General features: G+C 38.1%; 1 protein-coding gene across 1 annotated transcript; it reads left to right on the top strand.

Annotated features, from left to right (window-relative positions):
• Window positions 1-20220: 20220 nt before the first annotated feature.
• On the top strand, window positions 20221-22240 carry LOC130749035 (uncharacterized). The gene is made up of 5 exons (XM_057602648.1): window positions 20221-20328; window positions 20417-20537; window positions 21037-21140; window positions 21761-21892; window positions 21994-22240. Exons 1-5 carry the CDS (start codon window positions 20326-20328, stop codon window positions 22018-22020), a joined length of 387 nt encoding a protein of 128 aa, XP_057458631.1. The 5' UTR covers window positions 20221-20325; the 3' UTR covers window positions 22021-22240.
• The last annotated feature ends 335 nt before the right edge of the window (window positions 22241-22575 follow it).

Genomic DNA, 22575 nt, shown 5'->3' with positions numbered 1-22575 from the left:
TAGCATCCAAAATTGAAACCGATGAATTAGACAAAAGATGTGTTTCTTCATTGTCTATATCTTTTTTCTTAAAGAACGAGTCAATAGTTCTCTTCTTAGTCATCTTTCAAGAAAGGAACAATTTGAGCCACACTATTTTAAACATACAAATTCACTGAAAATACAAACAATTTTTTTAGGTAATGGTTAGTGTCAAATTTATAGTAATATAATGACTGTATAAATGACTACAAATCAATAATTTCATAAAGCCCAATTTCATAAGTTTTATGATGATTAAATAAGGCAATACAGTCCCTCGAAATTTATTTCCTTGTAGAGAACTAAACAACAATGGATGAATGTTTCAGCATCTAATTAATCTATAACTAACTAACAACACTTTTTTTTATTTGCTACTTCACTCACTTTAGTCCCCATTTATTCTTGATTATGTTTTTCAGCTTCTCATTTGTAACCAGAAGTTCACTCTACCAGTGCCACACGCCCACACTTATAGTGAATGCCAATCTACGAAATCATACTTGATAAAAAATATTAAAAAAATTTGCAACTCATCAAAACTTAAAAAAAATGAATACAAAGAAACAAAGGGAAACAGAAGCAAGAAAAGGTACAGTAGCAAATTAAATCACTAAGAAACAGAACTAAGAAACGTAGAAGAAACATGGGATGACCAAGAGGCAAGGTCGCAACTCGCAACTCATCCTAGAGGTGCAACTCTCTTGAAACACAATCTCAAATTAAGAAGAGGAGGAAGGAAGTAATATGAATAGTATTCTCACTTCTCAGATAAAAAAGAAAACAAATAATAGTGAAAGATGGGGAAGAAAGGTGCTTACCAGTACCATAAAAATGGAGTCTTTGAGGTCAAGTGTCCATAGCAAGCTTCAAGGATTAAGTGAAAAAATGGATTTTGCCCAATATCAAACTTTGTTGGTGAAGAATGAGGGAGAAAGAGATAATTTGTTTGTGTGTATTGTGTGTAAGTAAAAGACAAAAAAAAAGAATGAAATGGGGGCCACCAAGAAAAGAAGGAGAAATGAAAAACGAAAGAGAAGTGCGTGGTGTGGGACGGACATTGACAGGAAAAAGGAAAAGAAAAGTATTCTAGTACCCTATTTTACCTACTGGATAAAAGTTGGGGGTGCTAAATTTTTTTTTTTACAAGTTAGAAAATTTCCAAACTTGGGGGTGACTGGAGCATGAGTCTGTCACCCCACTCCCTCCGCCCCTACTCTTGTGGAGGGACACTTGTCCAAAATAAGTGGTGGAGAAGAGCCAAGGGCTCCCCCCCACCACACACTTTCCATCCTTCTCCCTATTTAAACAATAAAAGGCACTATTCACCATATTCATCAATCTTGGCTGCGAGAGAGAAGGGAGAAAGCAGGAGAGAAAAAGCTTCATTTTCTTCTTGATTTCTTGTGTTCTTGAGTGTTTGTGAGTGAACCTTGGTCTAGAGGAGTGTTTGCTTGAAGATCCTTGCTAACACAACCACTATTTATCTTCTTCTTCATCCTTTCTTTAGAGTTTTCTTGAGTAAATGTTAGTATTAGCCCCAAGCTTTGAGTTGATGGGCTTGAGAGTATATTTCTACGGTTAATTTCTCTTCTATGTCATAGATCCATGAAGTTTTGTTGACTATGCATGAAAATGGAGAAAAACCAAAGTATTGAACTTTTGAACTTGTAATTGTATTAGAGCATGATTCGTGCTAAGTGTCTTCATAGTTGTTGCTTGTATGACCTTTAATTTGAGTTGTATGGAATCAATTTTGGAAAATCACAAACTTTGTGTTTTTAGGTTTTTCAATTTGGGGTTTTTTGGTTTAAGTGCTTTGAAAAAGTAATTAGCATGTTTAGAGCTTTCCAAAAATAGTAATATTGATGCACAATTCTAAACTTGAGAAATTTGCAATTCAAGATTGAAGTTAAATGAGTGTTTGAAGTAGTTTTTCACCATAGATATCACATGAAAATGCTTGGAAATTGGTTTGTTTTGGAAGAAAGTGTTGGGTTGTTTTTAAGCCTTGTAGGTTGTGGCTACATGTGTGATTTTGAAAATCTCATTTTTTGAAGCTTAGAATTGATGCAAGATGCTTAGGTTGTTTTTGGGAAAGTTTTGGGTTTAAACTTGTGAAGAAAAGTTGAATATGTTATGTGTTTCTTGCTTTTTAAGTAAATGAATGACATGTGATAACCCAAGGTTTATTCTATGTTTGTCGAGTCCTTTTTGTTTCTTTCTTTTCTTTTTTGAGTCCTTTATTGAGTTTTAAGCCAAGTTGAGTTTTTTTAGTTCATGTTTGCATCAGAATTAGTTTAGGTATTTTTAATTTATTTAATTGATCTTTTTATTAGTTTTAGTTTGAGGTTAATTCCTTTGGTCAAGTTTGAGCTGAAATCTTATGCGAATATGGGTGTTGATGGTCTTTTGGGGGTTTTATTTGCTTAATTGAATGAAGGATTGATGAATTATCATGATTGGTACACACATATACGTGTATTAGAGGAGAGAAGCCCTAATTTTCACTTTGTTCTTCTTTTTTCCTCTGCCCTTCACGGACCAAACCCTTTCTCCACCCAAACTTCTCCACTTTTCACTTCTTCCACCCCCATATCTTCCAATTCCTTGGTGTGGGTTTTGATTTTGGGTGCTGAAAGCTTCTTCCTTTTTTTTCTTCCATTGTTGCTATTTCAAGGTAAGTTTTATGGTTTTCTTTCTCTTTTCTTTTTCTTCATGAACTCGAAAATTTAGGAGTTCTTTATGCTTTTTCTTTGCTTCTTGGTAGTGTAAATACTTTGAAAGTTAATTGGTACTTAGATTGATGATGGAATTGTGTTGTTTTGCATGTGAAAAACCTTGCCCGCTATGTGTTTGATGAAATACCTCAATGAGTTCTCAGAAACTTTCTTGTGCTTTTTGACAAGAAATTGATTTGATAACAAACCTAAGAAGTTTTTGAGGCTATCTTTTGTAAGAAATTTGTTAGTGTGGCTTGGTTTACTTGAGGTTGCAAAAAGTTGTGTGGGAACCCACAAGATAATTAGTTGTTGTTAGTGCTTGTTTTAACAAGTTTGCTCTTATACTTGGTCTTCAATTGTGTTTTTGCAGATGAGATCAAAGAGATGTGCTTCACCATGAGAGCCTCAGTATGACCCTGCTTTCACATCCTTCAAAAGAGCATAATTTTATAAAACTGTAATAACAAAGGCCAGTATCATCAGAGAAAGACCTGTGGGTATGCTCTCTAGAGGGGACCAATGGGGGATTTGTGAAGCTTTGGCCAAGAGAAAGTGGAATATGTTGTGCAATCAAGATGAAGTAGGATGTGTGAAGTTGGTTTCTGAATTCTATGCCATCACCAAACTTGATGATGCAGAACCAACTCCTACAGCTCCAACCTTTACTTCCACTTTCCGCGGGTGAAAATTAGTTATGGGTATGAAGTCATTCGGAAACACTTGAATCTGCCCACTCCCCAAGCTGATTTGGCAACCTTTGGAAGTAACAGGCCTGATTATCATTCTTTGCTGGAAGACTATCCTGAAGATGATGTCTTGGCAACTCTAACCGCCCCTAAGGCAAATTGGGAAAGAACAACTGATACTAAGGCTCCCATGTATATTTACAGACCTTTCTTGAATACTGATGAAAGATTTTTTTACCTTCTACGTTTGAATCTCTCAAGACTCAATTGTAGTATAGTAAAGAGTTTTGTCGTATCCACAAGGAGGTGTAATACTTACGTCGTTCAATAGTTAACAAACTTAAATGATGGTTGCACAATAGTTTGATTGTTTGTTTAAGAACATGAAAGTAAATGAAAAGAAAATAAACTAACGGAGAAACAACACGTATGATGAATGGTTGGGATTAGACTTCATTGTCGGACCTTTTTGCATTCTAGTGATTCAAATACATAACATGTTCAAGCATATGATTCATCTACACCAATTCAACCCTACGTCATCGATGTCTCGCATGAGTGGACATCAATAACTCTCTAATCCTAAACATTGATGTCTCACATGATTAAGTAAGAAAGTTATCATGAAGTTTGGGTGTTTAGTGACTAACAAACCTAACTCCATGTCTAGCAATTAGGATTATTAGGTGATTAACTCTAGTTCGGACTCAAACGTTGTAGCTTCCGCTCACAAGTCGAATCAAACAAAATATCATAGGTGATCAATCTAAGATATTGCATGAAGATCAAGAGAAAACCACTAAGTGTGTGTTTGGTTTCAAATCCGGAGAGGCCAAACGTGGATCCAGAAATTCAAAAGCAACTATTTCTTACTTCTGAAAACGTGGATCGGGGCCAAACGTGGATCCTGGATGAGTTTTCCAAACACACACTAAATCAACAACTAGAAACATGCTTTATATTGAAGAGAATCACATAGAGAGCATAAGTATCATACAACTACATCAAATCCCAACAAAGAGAGATTAGCTATCCAATTTCATGGATAACTTTACAAATAGAGAAGAAGAATGAGAAGAACCGAAACCGTCGCGATGTCTCGCCGCTGAATCCGACCTCCATAACTTCTTCTCTAGCCTCCTAAGCCTCTCTCCTTGTCTCTCAAGTGTTTCTCTGAATTTCTAAGTGATGGGTTTTAGTTCTGGTCCAAGTTAACCCTTTTATAATGATTTTTCATCTGTGCAGAGTGCTGGGCGGCCCTTTATGGGTGCTGGGCGCCCAGTTTCTTCAAGGTTGGGTTTCTGGTACCGCCATACGTGCTGGGCGGCTACTGACAAGCGCTGGGCACTCTGATGATCCAAAAATTCTTTAAGTCTCATGAAAATATGCCTTTTTCCTTGAGCTTAATTCTCAATCAATTAACAAATTTCAATCAAGATGAGGGGAACTAATAAGGATTTCTCATGAATGTAACACCCCGCTTTCGGTGGCGTCACTTTAGTAACCAAAAGAAACTTAATGCGGAAAAACGTGAATATTTTTTTTTTCGATAATAGAACCAAAGACTGGAAGGAATATAAACTCTACAACAAAGGATATCCGAACTAATATACGATAAATACAGCCCCCGCTGTAGTACCAAACCAAAAGAAAGGTCAAGTGTTCGCAACACTATCTTTCAAAATGAGAATAAGCTGGCCCATCGGCCTAAAACAAGACCCCCTAAGTCCAACCAACTCTCTGTGATTCTCGTAAAGAAACCACACAAAAAGCTATAGGTGGGAAACTACCCTGTCCCCAAAGAAACAAATGATGTTCAGAGCTAAGACTCTACTCCTACTCTAATCCCATCTCAAGGAGTTCACACTAACACTCAATCTTACATGCTAGCATGATCGTCGTCTGAATTCGAAATCCAGAACGACCTAGTCTACATACACCATCCGTCCTCCTCTCGCAACCGCGATACGCTCCAGTTCCTGCATCTCAACCCTAGTTCCTCCCGAAGGATGAACCATCATGAATCAGCCCGCCAAAGACATCTGACAAAGGGCGTTTGTTCGCCAAAGCACACACAGAAGACGCGAGGGTCAACTCCAAAGAATTATATAAATAATACCACCAATAGATATAGATAAGAGATTAGCCACTTAGGCTTATAGCTAGGGATAACATCCTAGGGTTGTATTTTTCACAATGAATATAAAAGACGAAACAATTAGCATGCATCAGATAAGATTAACAATTATCAATCACACTCAGCGATTCAATAAGTTATATCTAGAAAACTCGATAAGCAATATATCAACGAATATAGTTAAAGTGCATGATATGTCAATGCAACGTCGAATTCTACGGTTCCGGAAGGAGTAGGCTGGGCACGTTTGAGTCGGTCCTAACACTGGCATTGTGTCGACCATAACTCCCGAGTGTCACTTACAACCTTGACATAGCCGGATCAGTCCTAACCCCGCGGGTCGACTTTTCCCTCCGCTATGCCTGACAATCAACAGGTCGATCCTAACCTCACGGTCGATCATATCCCCCGTCGATGTCCGAATTACCCGAAGAAAGAATAGGCTGGGCACGTTTGAGTCGGTCCTAACATTGGCATTGTGTCGACCATAACCCCCGAGTGTCACTTACAACCTTGACATAGCCGGATCAGTCCTAACCCTGCGGGTCGACTTTTCCCTCCGCTATGCCCGACAATCAACAGGTCGATCCTAACCTCACGGTCGATCATATCCCCCGTCGATGTCCGAATTACCCGAAGGTATAAACTGTACCCGAAGGTATAAACTGTACCCGAAGGCATAAACTGTACCCGAAGGCATAAACTGTACCCGAAGGTATAAACTGTACCCGAAGGCATAAACTGTACCCGAAGGTATAAACTGTACCCGAAGGTATAAACTGTACCCGAAGGCATAAACTGTACCCGAAGGTATAAACTGTACCCGAAGGCATAAACTGTACCCGAAGGCATAACTGTACCCAAAGGCATAAACTGTACCCGAACTAAGATTTGATCCTAAGCGTGCATCCGTGATTGTTATCATTATTTAAAGGTTTAGAGGTTGTTTAATATCTTATGAATTTTCCTTGTAAAAATAGTTTCCTTTTAGTCTTATCGTATTTCCTACGAGTTTCAACGATCCCATAATCCCAAGTAAATCCCAGAGAATGTCTCGATCCACTAAAACAATATCAAGGCCCGAACTCCGTTCGTCCCGTCAAACTTTCTCAAACTCTCAAAATAAAATCGGCATGACCTGCCCCTTATTCTCACTCCTCAGTATCACAGATATAAGTGTAATAGCATAGTTAAATTAGCACAATCCAACAATCATAGCTCGTATATCAACACAACCTAAGTTAACCACATAACACTTAGCATATAGGGCAGATATCACACATCCTAGATTAACCATTTAGCACATAGCATGTGATTCAAACTCAAAAACAATTCAAGCGATAAATGATTATCAATTGTCAGCCGTAGCCTCAGAAAACATTTCTCAGTCAAACACAAATAAGTGCATAAACAATAAATCAAGTCGAATTCGTCGACACCTAAAGCATTAGCTAGTATTCAGTGAGAAGCCCTTACCTTAGCCAATTTCCAGGATTATCTTCGAAGGTTCCTTCATAATCCGCTCCTAGTTCTTCAGGAAATTCCTCAAAAGAACCTTTAGAGTAAAAACCACAGAATTCCCTCAGAATCTATCAGAAACTAAGCTATCAATACTTACTAAGGTTACACGAAGTAGTATATACTCCGAGGTACGATAATCTAGCGCGAAAGGACAAGTTTTTTGAAAAAGAAATTTTCCTCATCTCCCCTTAGGGTGCTCGGCCACTTTAGGTAATTAGGTGGGTCGATTTTTCTTCGATCAAACTTGGTTCCTAGGTTATTATTAGTCGTAACTAAGGGTATTCTAAACTCGGAAAAATTATCGGATCGAAAACTGTCGCAGGGGTATTTTGGTCATTATTTTTAGCTCAGAATTTCAAAACTGAAATCTCAAAATGCAAATTGGATGGGGACGTCACCAACGACGTTTATGACAACTAATCCTACTAGCACTAAGCTAAGGCGATAGTTTTCAGCTCAAAGGTTGAGACTTTGCTTAAAAATGGGTATTTTAAGCATAAATTGATTCCGGCGGAAATCCGGCGACATAACGGAAAAACTAATCCGACAGAAGTGCTCTTGGGCACGTAGGGAAGATGTTTAGAATCAAAAATGAAGTATTCAGGATAGTTTTGTAAAAACCTCAAAACTATGAGCACAGAAAGACATAGAGAAAAGCTATGGAAAAAGTGATCAGAGGTAAGGATTAGCGACTATACCTCGAAACCTTGAAGTAGCAACTGTCGGATCAACGATCAAGCAAGAAATCAAGAAAATCTTCTTCTCCTCATCTCCTCTTGGCCGCGTGTTGTGTGTGTGTGTTTGTGAGGTTTTGTCTCAAGCTTCAACATATATATATAGGGAATGAAATGGAAGATATTTAGCAAGGATCGGATAAGTATGAATAGATATTTATCAAGATTGGATAGGTATGAATAGATATTTATCAAGATTGGATGAGTATGAACAGATATTTTGAGAAGATATTTTGTAAACCGGTACAGATTTGTTTAGATATCGGAGGATTTTGCTCATAGAGTTAAGATAAAAATATGAGAGTGATTTCCGATTCTTCCTACTGATTCCAACGTATTTTAGACACGATATTCTCCCCGCTGAATCTTCTAATTCTTCAAAGAAATATCGGTATGATTTTTGGTTTTCGAGGCTTGTTTTTAATTCTATATATAGAGGTTGGCAAAACGCGGGAAAACGAAAGTTTCGCGATTCCGATTTTTCCGGCTTCATTCTCCATGAATTCTAAGATGGGTTTTGGCGACATAATACCAAAACTCAACAGAGGTCTCCTTGTATTTTAAGTGACTAATGCAAAGTCGGTGTAAAAACTATTTTACCCGATAAGTTACTTTTTGCATCGGATGTCGGAATAGAAAACTTCCTTCTGAAGAAAGATTGAAATCATCGAGAGAAATGGGTGTACGCGTGTAGAATCTTCATTTGAAGCTCTGAATAGAAAAAGTCTTCATCGTCGGGTGATTCTAGGGTTTTGAAATACCAGGGTTTTGGTTTCGGCAAACTTCCGATGATTGGAATCGGACGTTCGTAGATTCTAGAGTTTCGCCTCGAAACGATTGTGATATATGGAAAAAGAGAAGTTCTAACATTTCTCTGAAGATTTTTGGACTAAATTCCTACAGTGTTCCAAGGGTGGAACATAGTCTTATTTCCTAAGGTTCTTGTCCTGGGTTTTAAAGCGAATATTAGTCATGCTATAACTTAAATCGACTTCGATACAATCCTTTGACTTTTCCTGAACTTTCTCCTTCATAAATTTATTCCATTCGATAAACTCTTGTTCAGGTTTTCCCTTCACGATACGTCAAACCTAATCGTAAATGGAAATCTCTTCCACTTATTCTAAGCTTAAAACTTGGGTCTTACAATGAATCACTTAAGATAAGTGCTTATATTTCTTATCAAAGTTAGGTAAAATTGGCACTTATCAAATACACATGCTAGAGTCTGGTGCCATTTTGTCTTGGATACAATAATTCCCAACTCTAACAAAACAGAGGTTGGGAAAGACGCTGCTTTGTGTATTTATTGTTTGATGAAGGAACTCCCAATGGATGTTGCACGGATCATTTCCAACAAGATCCATGCAATTGTCAATGAAACCAACAGAACAAAGGTCGGTCTTGCCTATCCAAGTCTGATAACAAAGCTGATGCACACTAAGATGGGTGCAAGGGCCTCCGCGATAGAGGTTGTGGTGAACACTTGGCCTATTTTAACTAAAGAAACTACATTCAAGGTGCGCTTTTCTCATGAGGAAAAGCTGGAGGAAATTGGAGATATACCAACTTACTTGAAGCGAGTAAACACTTTAGTCAAGAGCAAACTCTAGGGCAAGAGCTTCTCCAGAAGAATCCTCCCAGCTAGAGTTTGATGAGAACTGGGAAAAAATATCTCATGGGAGGTTGTTCACTCGCTTAGACCACATCCGACACAACCAAGAGGTGATATGGCGTCACCTTGGAGCCAATGATCCTAATTTTTGGAGTCCTATTGCTTCTATCCCTTTGGAGAGGTAGTTGATGGCATTGAGTGTAAATGGAGAGGCGGGTTGTAGTAGTTCAGGAGCTACCGCTGGAGCCAATGATGAGGATCATTACGATCCTATGATGTGAATTCTGACTAGGGCCTATCTTCTTTTTCTTTTTAGAAAGTTTTTGCATATAGTCTTTGCATATTTTCTTTGTAGGATTGAGTCAGTATATATATCCTTAGTTACTTGCTGCTATGCTGAACTTGCTCAAGTGGTTTCACCCTTGACTTAACTGCTTCTTACTGAAAATTGTTGATATCATCTATGTTGCTTCTTGTAGTCTTTGTTGCATGCTACTGTCATTGGAAGTGAGGTTAGCTTGAATATGTTTACTTGAGTTCACTTAAGGGTTTCACTTCAATACCCTTTTTTTGTTGAGTGCTGAGAGTTTCAATACTCATTCCTAACATGCTTGCACATGCTTGATTCTGTTTTGAAATGCATATCGGTTAACTCTATGTGATGCTTGTTCCTTGAAGAGACTAGTAGGAATCTTTGTTGGCTTTCAGAGTTTGGATTATCAATGTTCCCTTAGTTTCCCAAGTTGAGCCTAAATGAATATTTTCTTGGTCCCAAGTTTTGATAAATATGAAATTGTTGAGTGATCTATGTTTGGATTGAGCAGGAAAAAAAAGAAAAGAAAAAGGACTTTCTTCTTAATGTGTGCTGGAAATTGTCAAATAAAAAGGCACGTGCCTTTGACAAAAGAAAAAAAAACTGAAAAGAAGAAGAGAAAAATCAAAGAAAGAAAGAAGAAGTCCTTATGGTTTGTAAAGTTTTCTCAGGTCTTAAAGTCTGATAAAGATCACTCACTGAACTGTTATAAGCCCTTTTGTGTTTTCCACTATGTTCTATATCCTACCTTGCATTGCACCTAAGCCAAAGTTACAACCTGGTGAAGTCTCTATCATATACTTGTCATTGCTTAAGTTAACCTTGATTTGATTGATTACCAGAGTTGATGCATTGTGTTTGTATGTTAGAGCACCAAATTGGTGAGATGAGTGCTTACATGGTGAGGAATTGTGGTGGACTCTTGTATTCTAATTCTTGCTGATTTTTACTCTCCTTTCATCTTTAGCTTGTTTACAACTAACATTTCTCTGTTTTGAGATGTATCTGTGTTAAAAAGCTTAAACAGCTGAAGAAGGGGCGATTGATTTATTATGTGCTTGAGGACAAGCCACCTTGAGTGTACGCTTGAGGACAAGCTGTCGTTGAGTATAGGGGTGTGATAACCCGAGATTTATTCTATGTTTGTCAAGTCCTTTTTGTTTCTTTCTTTCCTTTTTTTGAGTCCTTTATTGAGTTTTAAGTCAAGTTGAGTTTTTTTTTAGTTCATATTTGCATCTGCATTAGTTTAGGTATTTTTAATCTATTTATTTGATCTTTTAATTAGTTTTTATTAGTTTTAGTTTGAGGTTAATTCCTTTGGTCAGGTTTGAGCTGAAATCTTGTAAGGATATGGGTGTTGATGGTCTTTTTGGGGTTTTATTTGCTGAATTGAATGAAGGACTGATGAGTTATCATGATTAATGAGATGTTTCCATGAGTTACATTGTTATTTTAATAGGTTCTTGAGATTCTTTTCAGGTTTGATAGGTTTTTTATGGCTAATGATGATGGTTGAAGGCCAAGTAATGAGCCATGATGATAGGTGAAGAGGGAGTTACAAAATTGATGAAGAATCTGATGAGTCACGCATGTGCGCCAGGGATGTCACGCATGTACGTGACAGTTCTGCTGAAAGGACGAAGGGAAGCATTGAAGGCAACACATGTGCACCGCCTAGGCCACGCACATGCGTGGTAAACTTACCTGGACGGTGCAATTTGACAGATGATCCACGTATGTGCATGGAGGAGGCCACGCACATGCGTGGTGGGCCGCTAGAAACTCTATAAATTAGGATTTTGTTATTTCTTTTAGGTATCTTGTACTTTTCTGAATAGAACTTAGAGTTTTAATTTCTTGGAGCTTGTGAGAGGCTTCTTGGCTAGTTTATCTTTGTACTTTGGGTGAAGTGAACCTTAGCTTGATTATATTTTGAACTTCTGAGTTTCTTTTCCATGTATCTTTTCCCTGATTTAATATTCTCTTCAGTGCACATAAGTGTTTTGCTTTCTTCTTGCACAACGGTAGTTGGTAAGGATTAAAGGACCTGAGATTAGACTGATTTGTTTACTATCACTTAGGTATAAGGGTAGAAACTTATTGTGTTGGCCTGAACTTATAAACTTAATTCTTCAATTAAATTGACTAGGCACTAAGACACTAGGTTTGGCAAATGAAATTGAATGATTTACTTGGTTAAGGTATTAAGAAGTAGAGGTAGAGGCTATAGCATCATGGAAAATGATTCTAAACTTCATATAAGGACTTGGTTGTGAGAAATATAATTGGACTAACTGGAGCTTTGCCCAGGGTACTTCATTTTCTGAATTACAATTCTAGCTCTTGATCACAAGTGTATTTTACGTAGCAAAAACTCAAACTTATATTGTCTTCTTTTTACAATTCTGAACACTAAAATCCTTGAACAATTTGATAAACAATTATCTTTGTGGTTCAATATCTTTTATTACTCCGGGAAATCCGTATGCTTGCGGAATTGCTATCATGCTATGTGTAATTGCATGAAAAACCTTATATGAGCTCAGTTTTGTGTTGTATGTTGGAAGAGAAATGAAAAATGTGCGTAATAAGAGCATAAGGCGGTGGGCCTAGAGAGGGAAAAAGGAGGAGAAAATGTTTGGAAATCACTAGGAACATGACTAAGATGAAATCTTGTGGAAATTTGCATGATTTGTGTACTATTATGTGATGATGAGACCTGAGTAACTTACTTGGTAAATTGTTGGTTGGAACTTGATTTTTGAGCCAAGTTATCCTTTCGGGGTAAGTTTCTTGTGATTGCTAACGTGTTAAGTTCCTAGAGCCTAGAGAACCCTCTTGTGTTGGTTAAGTTGCTATAAGTCGAAGAGTCGCATAGTCACTAAGAGATTGTGTTTTTCTCAAGGGTCAGAACGTTCGAGGTTGGAACTCACTGAGTTGGAGCTAGCAAGCAGAGGCAAGAACAAGAAAGGAATTGACAAAGGTAAGGGCAACTTTACCATTACTAGCTATATGCTAAATGACGATGTGTCGGTAATTGTTGTGATGATATGAAGTTGATGATGATGCATGCTTGTCTGGATTGTTGATATTGTTGAAGCAAGCTATTAGATTGTTGATTGCATTGATGCATGACTGTTTTGATAGTATGCATGTATATTGTTGTCATAATTGATGAATTATGCCGAGAATAGAATATTAAATCGACTGTGAACACATAGTGTTTATGAGTGTTAGCAAGTAGGGTCCGACTGGAGGTCTGAGCTATTGCTGCTGATGAGGATCAACACTTTCTTGGAAGATTACCTTTGGAAAGGAAGAAAAGACCTCAAGTTTGAGAATAAAACTTCATAATGAAACTAATCCAAGTAATAATGTTTTTAAAATCCAAAAGGAATCTTTTAGAAGAAGACTTAGGATTTTGAAAATGGGAAAGATCGACGATCCGAGTTTTGAGAAAAAGAAAGAGAACTTGAGTTGCGGACATCAACGGGATGAGCTGCCGTGACGGGAAAAGTCACTAGGCCGAGGGAGGAACTCCTTGCTTTTGAAGCAAGTTGGTCAAGGACCTATTTAACTTAGGGTACTGTAGAGACAATGTTATTAGCTAGACACGCATATCCTTGAAAAGGATGTTCGTTTTTTGGCTAATCTTAATGCACTCATGCATTCATCTGTCGGAAAAGTACCATAGAGTACTTTGGGCATGGCATGGGAAATAGTCAACCGAGAGGGTTGGATCGACCTGCCATGTCGGGCATAGCAAGGGGAAACGGTCAACCAAGATGGTTGGATCGACTTGGCTATGTCAAGGAGAGTAAGAGACACCCGAGCGGAAATGGTTAAACACAAGACATGTGTTAGGATTGACTTGATGGTGCCTAGCCTAAGTGACAATTTTGTTGTCTTGCCGTAACTGGTAGATGAGATTTATCCGGATAATCAAGTTGAGCATATCATGCAGCTAACTTAATGTATTATTGTTGTGTCGTGTGGTGTGATACCATAACTTCAATGAATAAAATGTTATGATATATGTTGACATTGTTTATGTTAAGGAATGTTATATTATTATTATTATTATTATTATTATTATTATTATTATTATTATTATTATATGACATGATCTTATTTATTATACTTTACGCTGAGAAGTTGACCCTTGCATGCCTTGTTTGTATGTTTGTGTTTGAGCGGTTGGCAAACTGCCAGATGTTGGAGGATTGGTTCTTGGGAATTCGCCACGTGGTGCGAATCCGTTATGAGCTAATTGATCGGGATGAGCTCGAATCTTGGGAGGTAGACCGCGTCTCCAGGATGGTAGCCTACACTAGGTGGTACATTAGCTCTGAATGGAGCTATACTAACTTTAACATCTAAAATTATGTCATTTCATTTTAAAAAGTGCCTAAATAAAATGCAAGATTACTACTCTGATATTTTCCTTTTTTTTGTGAACTGTTTTGTGTGTGTCTTAACCTCCCTAAGTTCCCTTTCTCCTTTAATTACCTCATAATCCCCTTCACTCCAATACTAACAAATACATGTTTCACTGAACTAACAACATATATGCAGTTGGGAGGCCGCGCCTCCAGGATGGTAGCCTACACTAGGTGAGTGGTTGAGGACATGTACGATGAGCACAAACATTTGGTGAAAGGGAGGCTACACCGACTTACCATCAACTTCGACATTTCTGATGGGCTCGGTGTAAGACCTAAGTTTTTAAGTTTAGAATAAGTGAATAAAATTCCTATTCACGATTAAGTTGATGTATCGTGAAGGGAAAACCTGAACAAGAGTTTATTGAACGAAATAAATTTATAAAGGAGAAAGTTCAGGAAAAGTCTAAGGATTGTATCAAAATCGATAAAAGTTATAGCACGACTAATATTCGCCTAAACCTAGGGCAATAACACTAGAAAATAGCTAAGTTACACTTAAAGGAACGATGGAAATTAATTCCAAAAATCTTCAGAGAAATGTTAGAACTTCTCTTGATCGTCTATAAACAAGCGTTCCGATGCGAAACCCTAGAACGTACGAACGTCAAATTCCAATACTCGGAAGTTTGCCGAAACCAAATCACTGATAGTTCAAGAAACCTAAAATCAATTGACGATGAAGACTTTTTCTATTCAAAGCTTCAAATGAAGATTCCACATGCGTACACCCATTTCTCTTGATGTTTCCAATCTTTCTTCAGAAGGAAGTTTTCTCTTCCGACATTCACTGCAAAAAGTAGTTTTTCGGGTAAAATATATTAACACCGACTTTGAATTGTTTACCTTAATTCCAAGAAACCTTTTTTGAGTTTTGGAATTATGCCGCCGGAAACTATCTTAGAATTCTACGAGGAATACGTAGGAAAAATCGGAATCGCGAAATTTTCATTTTTCTGCATTTTCCAAAACCTATAAATAGCCAAGAAATGAAAATTTTCACAAAAACTCTTCACCCATTCACCCAAACCCGCGAGCATTGGAGGAGAAGGAGGAGGAAGTGATTTTCGCCGTTTCTTGCCCGATTGCTTCACAGTTCGTTGCTACTTGAAGATTACGAGGTATAGTTACTATCCCTCACTTCTGATCGTCAATTCTGTCGTCTTCGTCTATGTCTTTCTGTGCTCAAAGTTTGGAGCTTTTTGTAAAACTGTCCAAATAGCTTGATTTTAGTGTCTAAACATCTTCCCTACGTGCCCAAGAGTACTTCTAGCAGATTACATTTTGCCGAATGTCGCCGAAATGCCGTCGGAATCCATTTCTATGAGAAATACCCATTTTTAAGCAAAGTTGCAACCTTTAAGCTGAAAACTATCGACTTAGCTTAGTGCTAGTAGGATTAGTTGTCATAAACGTCGTTGTTGACGTCCCCATCAAATTTTTTTTTCGAAATTTCAATTTTGAAATTCTGAGCTGAAAATAATGACCAAAATACCCCTGCGACAGTTTTCGATCCGATAATTTTTCCGAGTTTAGATTCACCTTAGTTACGACTAATAATAACCTAGGAACCAAGTTTGATCGAAGAAAAATCGACCCACACAATTGTTGTGTGTGGCCGAGAGCTACCTTAGGGGAGGGGGGAAAATTTCTTTCTCGAAAACTTGTCCGATTTCGTTAGATTATCGTACCTCGGAGTATATGCTACTTCGTGTAATCCTAGTATCTATTGTTTGCTGAGTTTCTGACTCATTGTGATTAATTTATGTGGTTTTTGCTCTAAAGGTTCTTTTGAGGAATTTCCCGAAGAACAAGGAGTTGATTGTGAAGGAGCGTTTGAAGAAAACCCTGGAGGAGCTACAGGTGAGGGCTACTCACTAAACTATTAGCTAATGCTTTAGGTGTCGACGTATTCGACTTGATTTACTGTTTATGCACTTGTTTGTGTTTGACTGGGAAAAATGTTTCCTGAGGCTTCGGCTGACAATGTAGATTATTCATCTACTGACTGTTTTTGAGTTTGAATTACATGCTACGTGCTAAATGGTTAATCTAGGATGTGTGATATCTGCTTTATATGCTAAGTGCTACGTGGTTATCCTAGGATGTGTTGATATATGTACCATGATTGTTGACTGTGCTGATTTAACTAATGCCATTACACTTATTATCTGTGGTACGGGAGAGTGAGAATAACGGGTAAGTCATGCCGAATTTTTATGAGATTTTGAGAAAGTTTGACGGGACGAACGGAGTTCGGGCCTTGTTATTGTTTTAGTGGATCGAGACATTCTCTGGGAATTACTGGGATTATGGGATCTTTGAAACTCATAGGAATTACGATAAGACTAAATGGAAACTATTTTTACAAAGAAAATTCATAAGATATTAAACAACCTCTAAACCTTTAAATAAAGATAATAATCTCGGATGCAAGCTTAGGATTGAATATTAGTTTTGGAAAATGAGAAGTGTCGTCGAATCCAAGTTTAGGGGAAACTGTAAGTTCCTGAGTATGTTGATACTCCTTCGCTCTTTGAGCAGTTTGTTTAGCCATCCAAGGGATGTGCCGAGAAGCTTCACTAAGGCGTGAGACCTTGTGAAAGCGTGAATCTTCACTGAGGCGTGAGACCTCGTGAAAAGCATGGATCTTCACTGAGGCGTGAGACCTCGTGAATAGCATGGAACTTCACTGAAGCGTGAGACTTCGTGCAAGTGTGTAAATTCACTGAGGCGTGAGACCTCGTGAAAGCATAAAACTTCACTGAAGCGTGAGACTTCGTGATTGTATAAGACTTCACTGAAGCGTGAGACTTCGTGAGAGCATTGATGACTCGAAGAGTTATCGTGAGTGATTGCACTATTTTTACAATTATTGTATTTTGTCGCAGAAACGACATTTACCTTAGGGTATTCTTTTTAGAGACAATAAGTTAGCTAGAACACGTGGCGACGTGTCGAGAGAGGTCGGAGACGTTGTTTGGCTAATCACTTTGCATTCATGCACTCATTTTGAGGTTAATACACGGCGGGATACCGGACCTCGATGGATTCCAAAATGGTCATAAGACCCGGATTTCCATATAAGAACACTGCGGTGATTCTTAGTAGCAGACGGAAATGGCAGACCTTCGGGTTCACTGCTGATCTGACTACGCTTTGTGTGGTGTAAGAGACACGCGAGCAGAAATGGTCCCACCGTGGCTGGTGTTAGGGCTGACTCGTTGATGCCCATCTTTCCGGAATGCATCTTGTCAACCAGCATTGCATTTCATGCAACATGCATACTGACTTAGTTACTGAGTGTGATTGATACTTGTTAAATTTATTTGATGCATGCTAATTGCTATTATCGTCTTTTATATTCACTGTGAAATACACAACTCAATGATGTTAACTCTAATTATAAGCCTAAGTGGCTACTCCTTATCTTTACCTATTGGATTTACTATTTATGTAATTCTTTGGAGTTGACCCTCGCGTCTTCTGTGTGTGCTTTGGCGGACTACGCCCATTGTCAGATGTCCATGGCGGACTGGTTTACGATGGTTCACCCTTAGGGGGGAACCCGGTTTGAGATGCTGGACCAGGATGACCCCGGCGCATGGGAGGTCGACCCCGCTGGCCACCGAGCGACTTATTCGGGGCGGATCATGGAGGACCATGTCGACCGACTGGGACACCTGACGGAGGGAGTGCTGAGGAGGTACACTGTGAGCTTCAACTTGCCACCCGGCGTGCATTGCGGACCAGGAGTAGGAGCGCCACCACCACCGTCATCGTCTGATGATGAGGACCCCTCTAAGGAGGAGCCTGTGGGAGGGACTTCTGCGGAGTCCAGCTCACCTACTGTTGTTGTTATCGAGGATTTTGGCTCGAGCCCTACGCCCGTTAGGCCAGCACAGGAGCGCATCGGGGTAGCGAGAGGAGGTAGGATGGTGTACATAGACTTGGTCGTTCTGGATTCAGATTCGGACGACGATCACGCTAGCATGTAGGATCGAGTGCTGGTGTGAGCTCCTCGAGACAGGATTAGTGTAGGAGTAGAGTCTTAGCTCTGACCGTCATGTTTTTCTATTTGGGGACAGGGTAGTTTCCTGCCGATAGCTTTTTGTGTGGTTTCTCTACGGAAATCACAGAGAGTTGGTTGGACTAGGGGGTTTGTTTTAGGCCGTTTGGGCTAACTTATTCTCAGTTTTGAGGAATGGTGTTGCGGACACTTAACTTTTCCTATGGATTGTACATATTGCCTACGGGCGCTACTTTCTTCTACTTCCCGTCACTGGAGGATACTCGTGACGCGGTTTGTTACTTACAGCGGGGGCTGTAATTATTATTGTATATTAGTTCTGTTATCTTTTGTGTTTTGTTTTACCCCTTTCAGTTTTAATTTTATTATCGAAAAAAAATATTCACGTTTTTCCGCTTTAAGTTTCTTTTTGGTTACTAAAGTGACGCCACCGAAATCGGGGTGTTACACTCGGGGAGAGGAGTACCCCCCCGCACAGCCTACCTCTTTAGAGGAGGATCCTTCGAGGTATCCTCTGCGCTTCTGACGGTACTTCCGAGGCTAACAACTGGGTCAGGAGTCGACCCCCCCTTCTATTCCTTCCTCCTCTAGATGCATTGTGTTTAAGACTTCTAATTATGTTTGTTGTGTTGTTTGGTTTATACTTTGTTAAGTGTTATTAAATTTAGACTTTTGTACTTGGTAAAGATTAAGGTTGTTGTTGAACCTAAATGTTATTACTTAAGTAAGTTGGTGGTGTTTGCATCTAAAGAAACTCTCATTTGGAGTTGCGTTTGTTGACTTATATATTTTGGCTCTTGTTATTTTACTTTACAACAATTAGATGATTTGGATGAGAGAAATAATTATAATTTATAAATATAATTCAATGAAGAAAGGATTATTTTAACAAAGATGTCAAATATCATCTATATTTTCTATTTGGTATTTAGTATTCATAAAGATGTCAAATATCATCTATATTTTGTTGGTGATTTTAGAATCATCAATGCATTTTAGTAGTAATGTGATCTACTATAGGCTGATGCAATTACGCGTTAGGCTCGGAATCGAGTCAGGTTAGTGCGGAGTGCACGCTCGGTGAGCCAACGCATAATTGACCGCGAATACGAACCGGGGTCCAAGGGGCGGAGCCCCTGGCTGGGGTCCCGCTGAACGTTTGTGACCCTAGTTTGAAATTGTTTGAAAATTGTGACTTATTTTCGAACTGTTGTGATCATTCGTGCAAACACAACCGCTTATATAAGGTTACTTGCAGCCTAAGGAATTTTAGACAGAAAAACAGAAACAGAATACAGAAACAGAAATTCGAAAAACAGAACATCTCTACTTTCTTTATCTGTTCTCTTGTGCCAAGAAACAGATTGATTGTCAAGTATTATCCCAACAAAGATTTCGTGAACCCGGGCAATTATAGGGTCGAAATAATTTGTTCGGAAAGTGGACGCTCACCATTCTTGACTTTATCCAGGATTATCACAACCAGTTTTTCTAACATATTTTTCTATATGTATACAAAAATATATAATTTAAATTTATATGATTAGACCTCGATTCAACTTTTAAACCTTAAACTAGTGCCTCGACCGTTTCGATTACTGGTCTGGTTTTCTAAACAATTTTTTTTTTTTGAAATTACCAGTTTTCTAAACATTGATTGCAAATGATAAGATAACTAGTACTTAAATAACAAATCAATTTCAAAAAATACATTAATACATTGTTTTTCTTTTCCCGAAGGATAACTCAAGTCTTAAGAGTTAGGGATATAAGGGTTGATGAGATGAAAGGTGAAGGGTGCAGAGTTCGAATTCTGAGGAAGACTAATTTACTAACATTTATCTATAAAAAAAACATTGTTTTTTGTTTTTAGTTACAAGAGGAAAACGGTGAAAAGTATGTAGCAAATTTTAAAAGTAAAAATAATATGAGACCGCGGTGAAAATAACATGTTGATGGGTCTTAAAACAAGCGCGGCCCATATGAGGAGATGTTTATTATTAATAGTGGAGCGCCTCTTAAACCCTACGGCCTTATTCATTCTTTCTTCGAAACCCTAGCAAGCCTCTTCTTCTTCTCTTCGTTGGGCAAAATCGTCTAACAATGGTACCGTAGTTCCTTTTCCGTTACTCTGTTATTGTAATCTGTTCATGAAATCTGATTTTGTTCTTTGATTGATTGATTGGTTTTGCAGACAGGAGAGACAGTCAACCCTAAAGCTTACCCTTTGGCTGATGCGCAGCTCACAATAACGATTATGGATCTCGTTCAACAAGCTTCCAACTACAAACAGCTCAAAAAAGGTGCTAATGAAGGTGAGCCTTTTGCATATATGTTGTTAGTTCAGTGAAACATGTATTTGTTAGTTTTGGAGTGAAGGGGATTATGCGGTAATTAAAGGAGAAAGGGAACTTGGGGAGGTTAGGACAGACACAACACAGTTCACAAAGAAAAGGGAAAATATCAGAGTAGAAATCTTGCATTTTTTTAGGCACTTTTTAAAATGAAATGACATAATTTTAGATGTTAAAGTTAGTATAGCTCCATTCAGAGCTAATGTACCACCTAGCCAAAGTCTAAGGGTGTGTTTAGACATATTTAGTGTGTTTGTATTTATGTTTTAATTGGCCAAAATGACATTTAGTTGGCACACATTCCAAGGCCGTTTGAACGTGCTTTTACCAATCCATGTCTATTGTACATGTTCCATTGATCATTTATCTATTGAAAGATAAAGAAGTTACTCAGAAGCCTTTGCATATATGGTTATTATGCTGTTGTTTGTTTGGTGCTAATGCATTCTATTTGTTTCAGCAACCAAGACATTGAATAGAGGCATTTCTGAGTTCGTTGTGATGGCAGCAGACACTGAGCCCCTTGAGATTCTTCTCCATCTTCCTCTACTTGCTGAGGATAAGGTAACCTCCCTATAGAATCAAGTATCATCTTTTTGCACTGTTTTCTCTTCATTTTTTAGGATATTTGATTTTTTCTTCTATGTTTAGTTCAAATGTGACTGAAATTGTTATTAGCTAATGAAATTTTTATTTTTATTATCTGTAACCGTGAAGTAATCTTTTGCAATGGTATTCTGTTGGGTAACTATTTTTCTTCCTGTTACTTGAGCTTCCGTCATATTTTATTACTGACAAGAAAATCTGCTAGTCAATGGTCATGTGTAGCACAGAGACACCAATACCTTATTCGATCCTTCCATGTTTCATGGTCGTACATTACCCCATTTCCTTATACTCAAACTATATTTCAAGACATTGTTGTAAGCCACCTCAAAACATTAAAATTTTACAAATTGTAGTTGAGGGTTACTGTGGTCATCTGTCCTGTTAGTTGGGATGCAATGGAAGCATATTTAATATGAAGTTTTAGATAGCTGTCTATCTTAATTTCGACTTGTAATTTTACTTATATCCAGATTGTTGAATTTTTATCTTAACTACACCAGCTTCTGTCAAATCTACTCAATGATGTTTATGGAGATTTTAGTACATACCTAATAACAATGCAATTTAAATTTTAGAATGTTCCGTATGTATTCGTCCCATCAAAACAAGCTCTTGGGCGAGCATGTGGGGTCACCCGACCAGTGATTGCATGTTCTGTGACAACTAATGAGGGTAGTCAATTGAAATCTCAAATACAGCAACTAAAGGTATGCACAATGCTTTGCTTTAATAATATCCTGGTAGTTGCCAACTATGTTATTTGTCACCTTGAATAAACATGTATTCTGAATATTGGCTTGGTATGCAGGATGCTATTGAGAAGCTGTTAATCTGAGAAATTGAATTCGGTATGATGGGCTTCTTGAATTATTGCTGAGTGCTTCTTCAGAGGCTTTGACTGGACCAGAAGTTATGTTAAACAGGGAAACTGCTTTATATGTAAACCTATTTTAACATTTAGCTTTATTGCTAAAGATTGCTAATTTTTAAGTATAATGCTGGTGATGTTTAAAACTGGTAATTTTAATTGTTCAATGTTTTTATGTGGTGCTAAATCTCAATTGGGAACCGTGCTCCTGATTTTATTAGTTAAGTGATAAATTTATTTGTTACATCACTTTAAACTTCACGTCAATTAATGCCAAATGGTTTAGTGTGAACGCTTTCTCAATCAAGAAATGGAAGCTATGTCATCCGAGCAGCTACAACAACAGTGGTTACCCTCCTTTTCAAGTGGTAGCACTTGTTAAGGGACTGCAACCGGTCATCGAATAGGAAAAAAGTGAACCGCCCAATTTATTTCATCACCCGTAGTAAAAGATTAGAGATATGAAGATCGAAATATGGGGTCAGAAGATGCTCCTTTTGGAAAAACAACTTAATTAAACCC

Source organism: Lotus japonicus, chromosome 1 (assembly GCF_012489685.1).
Source record: "Lotus japonicus ecotype B-129 chromosome 1, LjGifu_v1.2".
In the NCBI taxonomy this organism is placed as follows: Eukaryota; Viridiplantae; Streptophyta; class Magnoliopsida; order Fabales; family Fabaceae; genus Lotus; species Lotus japonicus.
Note: the sequence above shows the minus strand (reverse complement) of the source record. Positions and strands in the feature narration are given on the sequence as shown.

Coding starts and splice junctions, on each gene's coding strand:
- LOC130749035 (XM_057602648.1), top strand. Junction 21,141..21,760: donor CTCTACTTGCTGAGGATAAG/GTAACCTCCCTA, acceptor TTTAAATTTTAG/AATGTTCCGTATGTATTCGT. Junction 21,893..21,993: donor CTCAAATACAGCAACTAAAG/GTATGCACAATG, acceptor CTTGGTATGCAG/GATGCTATTGAGAAGCTGTT.